Source organism: Ixodes scapularis, unplaced genomic scaffold (genome assembly GCF_016920785.2).
Source record: "Ixodes scapularis isolate PalLabHiFi unplaced genomic scaffold, ASM1692078v2 PGA_scaffold2__306_contigs__length_199485367, whole genome shotgun sequence".
NCBI lineage: Eukaryota > Metazoa > Arthropoda > Arachnida > Ixodida > Ixodidae > Ixodes > Ixodes scapularis.
This window is the reverse complement of record NW_024609857.1, coordinates 147,463,393-147,473,084: the sequence shown is the minus strand read 5'-3', so window position 1 is coordinate 147,473,084 and position 9,692 is coordinate 147,463,393. Positions and strand designations below refer to the sequence as shown.

At 45.5% G+C, this 9,692-nt stretch overlaps 1 protein-coding gene across 1 annotated transcript in view; it reads left to right on the top strand.

Moving 5' to 3' along the window:
- The first annotated feature begins 428 nt into the window (after positions 1 to 428).
- Positions 429 to 9,692, top strand: part of LOC8041502 (glutamate receptor ionotropic, delta-1-like) — a 192,569-nt gene continuing 183,305 nt past the window's right edge. The window contains exon 1 of the mRNA XM_040206800.2: positions 429 to 470. Coding sequence (XP_040062734.2) covers positions 443 to 470 — 28 coding nt within the window. The 5' untranslated portion in view covers positions 429 to 442. The remainder of the gene's footprint in view (positions 471 to 9,692) is intronic.

Genomic DNA, 9,692 nt, shown 5'->3' with positions numbered 1-9,692 from the left:
GAATGACCCGGCCACACCCAAAGGAGGCCCATTGTCTATTCTATAACGCGACTTAAATATTTTTAGGTAGTGACTAAGCGTCAGAATCGCGCCTAAAACAAGGGCACATGTTGTCATTTTTCATGGCCGCCGTGGGACCGGCGGCCATGAAACACAAACAATATATTATTTGCCTAGGAAACGAGGATACACGACCATAAAAGGTCAATCGGAACTCTTTTTTACTTTATAATTTTAGAGTTGTTTACGTACTGGAATGGCCAAGTGCGAGTTCGTGAATCAAAATTAATCAGCCTCTTCTCACGTTGCAGGAATAATGATGAACAGAAATCACCAACTCCAGGAAGAGAACGAGTGGGTGAGGAAGGCGAACTTTGTTATCGACTTCCTAGCATCCGAGCACTCGAATGGGACGACAGCGCCGATAGTCGAGCCGCTGTGGATGCCCGCCACCTGGAACGACGAACAGAGTAAGTGTCGCCTCTATCACCCGTGCTGTTGTAAGGATAATAAATGGGGAAGGTAACAATGAGCTCCCAAACCAACACTTGTGTTGGACGGGGCGGTGCAAGAATGTTTGTACTCTCACCAATTACCGCATACAAAAGACCAATCTCACTGAGCGTTCCACGCATGCGTGACGCCGCCATAATTTTAATTCACAGTAGGAGGTAGGCGGCAGCGCACGAGACGGCCCGTGTCGTCTCGTACTTTGCACGCGCAAAGCTCAAAGCTTCGTGTTTTTTTTTGTTTGTTTTTTTTTTGCGCTGTTCGTGTGTGGCGGCAGTGTTCGTTGTGAATAGACCCTTCCCGAAATTCAGTGCCATCTGGTGGCTATAATGGCAGTTTAACTTTTGCCGTACTAATGGCGGCCATGAAAATGGAGTCTGCCGTATTTTATCGGGCGCCGTCACTTTCGCAAGTTAACGGCAAACGACAGTGTGCGCTTCACTGTATATTTCCTTCTCAATCTCTTTCAGTGACGATAGAAACAAAGATGCAGCCAGTCAGAACGAAGCGTCAACTCACGTACACGGCTTGATAAAGTTGTACAAATCAAGGGGCTTTAAATCACCTTGATGCTACCAACAGACTGGCTGGGCCCGAGCTAGAAATGAACGCTTACGCGGATCTTCCTTTCAACTCTTGCTTCGCATCGTGCTAACGTCACGAATGAACAAGCCTCCAATTATCTTCTAAGGAGTATGTTCAACTTATTCCTTCATCAGTAAACAGAAAGCCGCCATTAGTACGGCACATGTGCCATTTTTCCGATGATGATGGTGGTCAAAGTGGCCAGACTGAATTTCGGAAAGGGTCTATCAACCCCTGTATAAAACTTGATTCACATGGTGCGATTTTACTTGCGATTTCTCAGCTGCGATGTTCCTCGTGCGGCAAAAAAAGCCTGGGGTAAGCTGCGGCGCGGTGCCCGACGTCGCAGCTGCGAATTCGCGAGCAAAATCGTACCATGTGAATCTGGCTTAAAGGGGGTATTCACTCAACAACTGGAAACGATGTTTCACGGGCAGAGAAATCGCATTTCTACCAACATGAATGCGGTCGTCGCAGTTTGCTGCAGGAGTTGTGTACGGTTATCAAAGCCGTGGTGCGTTCAAAAACAAACAAATGGTGGATATTACTTGCGTAAATAAGTAACTATGTCGAACCCAGTTATACATAGTCGACGGAAGAAAAAAATATACCGGCCGGTTGTTGTACTTTATGGCTCTGGCGAATCCACAGAGCGACATCGATGACGTGGAACACTCGGTGTTCCCAAGTTATCACTTTCTGAACGATGGTGTGCGTTATTTTTACGGTTAGCCTTATATGTTAAGAGCTCGCGAATTTTACATCGACATGAGGACTATAAAATGCGCATTCGAAATTGAATCGCGCTTTGAGCTCGATCCAACTGTCCGATGTTCAATATTATCGAAGTAAATAGCACAAACGCAGTTTTTCTTTTTGAAAAAGGATGAACAGCCTGAGGTAGTGACAAACATGTCTTTTAACAGTGACGTATGGAATCGGGATCGGTTAGGTAAGAAAAAAAAAAAAAGATAGAGCTGTCAAGCATATGCTTTGTGGATACAAGCCCGACTGCCGACTAAAAACTTTCCGGCCTACCTAGCATCGGTCGTTCTGTTATATTCATTTGTATGCTAACATTTTAAACTGTTATATAGGGTGCTTCCTTTCCGTCATATTTCAAGCCTGTCCAGCCCTTCCCTGAGAGCCTAATCGCACTCGGGGACGGGGCAACGGTACATTGCAGACGAGGGTTACGTTGGTCACTGTACGATAAGAGCTAGTTTCAGACCAGGGTTCCAACATGACTATCCAGAGGTCGATTGGTTGCACCCTAATCCCTGAATCTGTCTTATTAAACTCTTTCATGTGAAGCAGAATGTCGACCTACGACCGTACACATGACATCGTCTCGCCATTATACCACTGGCACGCGAAACTCATAGAGACGTCGACGACGATTCCAGACTTCGTTCGCAATGCTCAACACTGCCATGGTGATGTTGGTGACTCACTGAAATACAAAACCACGTTTATCGTCTAATATGGCACTCGGTAAAAAAAAACAGACCCAAACGTAGCGAAGAAGACACGCAGGCACCCGTCAGGAAGACCTGCCTGACCTGGACGCAAAGTCGCGGAGATGGCCATTTTAGCCCAGTGTGCTTAGCGCTGCTGGCACTGGTATGGAGCTTTGCTGTTTCTGACGGACTCGTTTGCTCCTTTGTCGAAATTAGCAGTAAAAGCATCACTGCAACCGAGGTGTCCTGCGTGTTTGAACTGGTGCACTGAATCACTGACCGGCTTCATTGCTGATGACGCTTAGTCAGCTTAATTACGTTTTGTATTGCTGTTTTTTAAACGTGTGCGACGTGCCCGAAAAACGAAACTGGAAGAAGATGAGGCGGGCGGGAGGTCATTTCCTCCCATTTGCCTGGAGAATGAAAAACACATCTCGTTGTTCTTTTCTTCTTGTATCTGCACGGGGGTGCGTCAGTTGAAGGGAAAAGAACAAGCCGTTCTTACGGTTTTCTCCTTTTTCTTTTCCTTTTTTTTAGAGTGTAGTGCAGTAAGCCTGTGTAAAATAAGAAATGTGTCAACTCAATATCAATGCCTGCTCTCTTTAAAAGTCTGGATAGGACAGGTATGTCAAAAAATAAACACTACCCGCAAGAAAAAAAGTAGCAGCACCTTGACGTCGCGAGACTTATATTTAAATGGGCTTGTCCACTTCTGATGCCGAAAAAGAAAAGCGTGTTTTAGAACCACTCAAATGAGTCTCGCTCCGTAGATATTTCACTAAAATTACTTTTTTTCGGGAAAGTGAGTTTCGTGACATACTTTTCCTATACATGGGCACACAAAAAAGTACATGCGAATTCTGTGTTTCTTTAAGAATGAAATAAAGCTAGTACAAGCAAATTTACAGAAAAATAAAATTAATAGGAAAGTCCCGTGCGAGAAGACCTCTGTGTGTTTGTGTTGTCTACTGTTTTTTTGTTTGTTTGTTTTTTTCCTAGACTCGGGTGTTTGACATGTTCAAAGTTCGCCAGCTCGCCCCTATCTTCTCAGCTATTTCAATACCAAAAGCAAGTTTGCGGTCAACTTTTAATGCAAGATTTCAATTGGAGGATTCGTAAATGAGTAAACTAAGTGCAACTTCACGGCGAGTGACAAACCAGCTTCTGAAGATGTTCTGTTTCTTCCGAAGGTACTGAGTGCCTTCGTCGCACGAAGGAGTGGTGCCGACATTTTTAGCCAAATTTAGAGGTCTTACGTTCCAAACTAACGTAGAGCGTCCGGCACCCCCTGCTGCAGACTGAGGATTCATTGACCACCTGTGGATCTTTTGACGTGCAACCGAAATGTCGGTTAGGCGGCCCTTCCTCCGCAATGAGCCTCATCATATATTGCGGGCACCTCAACCGGAAGTCGAAAGCGCCTCCTGGGGATAGGTTGCGACACTTTGCCTCGGAGCCACCGAGGCGGCTGTGCCGACATTTTAGACATTCGAAAGAATCATTTGTGTTCATGTTTTTAACATTCCTTTGGGCGCTTTATTGCTACTCGTTGTAGAGCAATGAAATTACAATAGTGGCCAACATATTAGGGCGTTGTTCTTGGTTGATTTTGGTATTGCAGATTTCGCGCATATCAATTTTTACTTTGGTGAAATTAAAAAGCCCCCGCACTTTTTTTTTTTCTTTTTTTGTGGACTTAGGTGTGCCTCAGGGATAAAAGTATGTTGTTGCGCGTTTCAGTTAAGTATGTTTGCGACTGAATTTCTAAATTTATAAGGACGATTAAAGAAGCCAGTTTTGTGAGGCTCACCTAGAACCACTCGAACCAGAAACATTATTGTCGTGTGAACTGACATTTATCGTACATCGCTGCAAGAAACAGGCGGAAACTAGGCGGAAAAACGTACTTATAAGTTTCACTTTACAAGCCGTTGTCACGTAGACGTGTGTATGCCAGGTTGCCTTCATTATAACTATAATAAAACAGAACGAAGAAAGGTGGACTCAAAATTGGTTATTCGTTAACCAGGGAGGGGGCATAGTCGTCGTTTTTCAGGAAGTGGGAGAGGAAGAATGCTTAGAATGGGGGAGAAGGCGATGATGGGAATGTGCGTACAGGTATCCCTGATATAGAGGAAGGTCGAGAAGTCGTCTCCCTCCACCGACCCACTGGAGATCTCCGGAAGGGTTCAGAATTTCAATTTGTGCAGCCGAGGCACCACCGAAGTATACGAGCGGACATGACCCTGCCTGGGGGACCGTTGAAGACTACCACAGCAGCAAACTCTCATAGACGATTCTCTTGTGTAATTTTATACATTGCGATGTTGCAGTGCATGAGGATGCGCTGTTTATGACTTCAAATATATGCTTAAATTATATGTAAGCCTGTATATAAAATACTATATAAAATAAAACCACTATATAAATAATATATCAAATAAAGCCGGTGGTCTCTTTTTCATCACTTCAGTTACAGTCTACTAGAATACTTCGGCTTCAGTCTCGGAAAGCCTCTATGATGAAATGTATATACACAAGCGAAACCAAGTAAACAACGCTGTGAAAAGAAGAAATATAAGATGGAATAGTGACTGCACGAAAATAGAATTTAAAAAAAAAGAAGATGACGACAACGGGTGGAAGGACAAGGTGGAGGCAAGTGCAGACCTTCTTCGAGCCGTTATCAAACTTGGGGACACTCTGCGGTATTCCGAGGCCCGAGGGCGATTCGTAATTGACGAACCCTTGGCACCTCAGAACAGAAGACGGCTGCCACAAGGAAGAAGGAAGCTGCGTGCTCTACGACCACCGACTGCACATCCCTGTCATCGATGACCATGCCATACGCTAACTGATGAAGTGCCTTTCTCTGCCATACTCCGCTTGTACGCCAACTATGACTGTGATTTTATTTACCTTACGGGTATCATATTACCATCATGAGTGACTATTCTTCTTTGTACTTTCTTTTTATTTGATTATGTTATTTTTCTTTTTCTTGTTCTTCTAATTTGTTTACCACATAACCAAAAGTTATTTCAGTAATCCTCTCTATCTTCCTTATTGTGGGGCAAACAGCCCTTCCGCACGAACCTTTTCACAGCCTTTTTCCGAGCCTGCTGAAGAAAAGGCCACTAGACTCGAAACGACCTACTTATTTTTCTAACTGAAATCGCGACTTTGAGAATTGCTCGAATTAAGAGGTTCCATTTTATACCACAAGAATAACAGAGTCAGCAAGATCTGAGCATGAATGTTATAGGCTTCCGGCCTCTAAAAAAGTCAAGCGTGACTTTTAGTATGTTAGCTTTCTTTCAAAAACAAGCTGCTGCTTGAACATCCGTATCTGAACATTCGCTTTTCGCGCTTGTCGGGTGCTCTGTCGCAGTGTGCAGGCTTCGGAACTCCGGCATGGTCGGCCTCATCACGGTGACCGGATGCGGGCGGGCGGCCTTCTTGGGTGCGAGGGCTAGGCGAATGCATCTACCGCACCTCGCCATCGTCAATCAAAACTGTGAGCACATGGCAAGTTTTTTCGGCGACAGAGACTCGATGTTTGCGTCCTACATCGAGGTCAAGGATGTTGAGGTCATAATTACCAGGATGAAAGAGGATGGATTCACCCACATTCTGGTACTCTACGATGAAAAATTCGGTAACGTAACATTTTGAACTTATTGGACGCTTTATCACTAACTGACCCATACATTTTGTAAACGCATCTTTTCCGATAAGCTACTGCCACCTAAATAGTTCACCTTTTCCTCCACGTGCACTGAGATTCGTTTGAGCTTTTTTCCATGAACAGCTGACATTCACAACTCACTGCCTGGCGACGTCCGCTTGGAAAAATTGCTTGTTTGTTGTTGTTGTTTGCATCGAAAACTATTGATTATGTGTTTTTGATTTATCAATTGTATTGTTCATTATTGTATATTGTTAGATTTTGTTTCATGTTTTGTGCAAGTCTTCCCATACCCCTGCAAGCGAGTCTGCGACATTTGAAAATAAATGAAGTCAAATAAATTCGTTTGTCGATAGTGTGGAATAGAAATAGTATTGCTGAATTTTTTTTTCTGGCTTTTACTCAAGCACTGTGGTTCCTTGTGTTTACCATGTTTGTGGTACTCCCAGGCACGATGCACCGCGTGGAGGTCTTGCACGTTGCGCATGCCAATTGAAGGAACGCCCCGCACTTCTTCCGTCATGTCGGTGTTGTTCGTGTGAGATGACTCAGTGTGTCCGCGTTGTGAATGTCCCACACGACCACCACAGCCCTCTACGGATTGGAGCTCCTGAAGAGGCAGGCAGAACGGACCAACCTGACGCTCTCCTTCCTGCGCTTGATCCCCGACTGGAACCTCCTCAAAAAAAGCATCAATACGACCTTCGGCAGGCAAGCGGAAAAAAACTCTTTTTACACGGGGTTTGGAGTCCTCGTGTTCAGCAACTACACCTGCGCCGAGAAGCTCGAAGCAGACGTAAGATGTGCGACGGTGTTTTGACGAACAATAGCTGCCTGATGTACTGCTCGTTAGGCTTTCATTTCATGAGTTCCCTTCAGAAACATCGAAGGTTTTACTACGCGCGTGCCCTAGAAAGAGATCCTTCGAGGATCAAATAAATAATATATATTCTAGGGTCCGCCCCCCCCCCCTCCCCCCTCCCAACCCGTAATCACTAGAACATATTCGGGCTCGTTATTGGGGGCAAGGACGAAATAACTGAACGGTATCACGGCCATTTCCAGCTTGTTCTGTGCACTGTTTCATGTTAAGTCCGACCGCAGCAGGCGCTGCGATCTGCTGGAACGAATCAAGCAGTACCAAAAGTATCGTCAGGGCGCTGGTCGTGTTTGTGAATTTGCTATCGCGGTAGGCTGAAGCAATTATACGAATTGAATGCGGCCTGATTCAAGAAATTTTTTATTTTCATCTCCTTTTCACTAAAAAAAAAATTATGAATTTGTTTTATGATTTGTGGGTATCTTTGTTACACAAAAATTATGTTTTGTCAGACTCAATTCATGGCTTGTTGCATTTTCGGCTACGGCGGGACCGCCCAACACCACCTAGATACTGATAAGCCCTCTTTGCTCTCATCCATAACGTCGCACTAAATGTCTGATAACGGGCAGCGCTGCACTAAAAAAAAGGGTATCACATTACACTCTTGTTGTCCCATATAATGCACCCCAAAACCTTAGTTCGACGTACAGTGCACCACAGCCAAACAGACGCCCGCAAATTTTCGAGGGGCTTGATATCGGTGCGATATAACTTCTTAAAGACCTAAAGTACGTATCAAAGACCACACGAAGAAAACACTGATATTTTGCAATAAGGCCAAAAGAAAACGATTATTATTTTTTGTAGTCAGTAACGCGTACGTTACCTATTTTAATAAGTTGTACCCCACGGCTATCAAGCCTCCCGTGAAAGTTAGTACCGCCAGATCGACGTCAGTGCGCTGTACCTCGAACGGAAATTTGGGGTGTATTATATGGGACAAAGGGTGTAACAATACACCTCTTTTTTTTTTTTTTTTAGTGTGTACTGTTCATTTACTCCCTTTGTCGCACTTGTTATCATATTCGCGTGATCTAGTTGGCCCGGCCAATGGTCCGCGGCGTCCGAACATATGGGGTTACGTTTAGTCTTGTGGAGAGGAAACAGTGCCAAAGCCTCGCATCTAGATCTTGGTGGTCCGCCCAACAATGGGCCACTTTCGAAAGTCACCGCCACTGCCCTTCCGCCATTGCTTGATCACATACTCTGAGCATGGATTGGACACGAGGGCTGTGTCAGTCAACGTTACTAGGTTACCTCAGTTGTGGAACTCTCACGGAAGGGCGTACACCCTCACTCACTTCAGTCCGCCTTCCGTCGTTCGAAGCGCCATCTATATTTTCGTTTACGAACTGTGTGTTCCTTGGAGTACGTTGGAGCGCCAACTAGACGCTGCGCTTCGAAACGTACGTATTCCATAGACTACATTGCAGTTACACTAGCAGCTGTCCGGCGCGTCAAACGACGGGAGGCGAGTCATGATGAGTGAGGGGGGGGGGGGGGGGGGGGGTCTGTTCGTGCGTGCAGGCGTCTATAAGCAGTTCCGTAACTGAGCCAATCTAATAACGTTGGTGTCAGCGTTCGGCGAGGACTCATATGCAATCACGCGCTTCGTGAGCAAGCACTGGTGACCACCAATGTTGCTCGATGTACGTTTGAAAAGGGTCTATTGCCTCCAGATTTTCGAAGGTGAAGGGGGAGCGAATATTTTGATAGTAATCCGCGAATATTTGGGCACACGATAGTGACTAAAACGTGCGGTGACAAAAATCAGGTCTTACTGATTATACATCATACAAAAGACAGTCTGCAGACACGACTCACCGCAATATCCGAAGTTCGAATGCCGCGTGCCAAGTTTTCTCCTTGGAATCATTACCATGCGGCATTCGAAGCATGGACCTCGCGGTGACTCGCGTTCGAATCTGTATGCAGACTGTCTTTTGTACGATGTATAAGCAGTGTGACCCCGGCTTTAAGTTGCAGTCACTTTGCTCGTACATCATACAAAGCACATGTTGTTCGTTGCAGGCATGGTGACAGTAGGGTGCCTTCATGTGCGCTTTGCTTCGGGTGGAGACATCTGGCCATTTTGTTCCCACTTTTACATTATTTTTTGTTCAGAAGCGCGTGAAAGAGCGTGTCCCTGCACGCGTCTGTGGCGCTGACTGCTATGGCGACATTTTGTTTTCGTCGATTTCTTTGTATTTTCCCCGTGAGCGCGTGCTGTCGGCATCGGGTACCACAAAGGGGGGCATTAGGGTGCCTCAATGTCCTTCTGTTAAGGGTGATGCCACCCTTTTTAGTACCCGATGCCGATAGCACGCGCTCACGGGTAAAATACAAAGAAATTGACGAAAACAAAATGTCGCCATAGCACAGTCAGCGCCACAAACGCGTGCAGGGACACGCTCTTTCACGCGCTTTTGAACAAAAAAGAAAAATAAATGTGTGGGACAAAATGGCGAGATGTCTCCACCCTAGGGTGCCTCAATGTCCTTCTTCTTAGGGTGATGCCACCCTTTGTAGTACCCGATGCCGACAGCACGCGCTCACGGGGAAAATA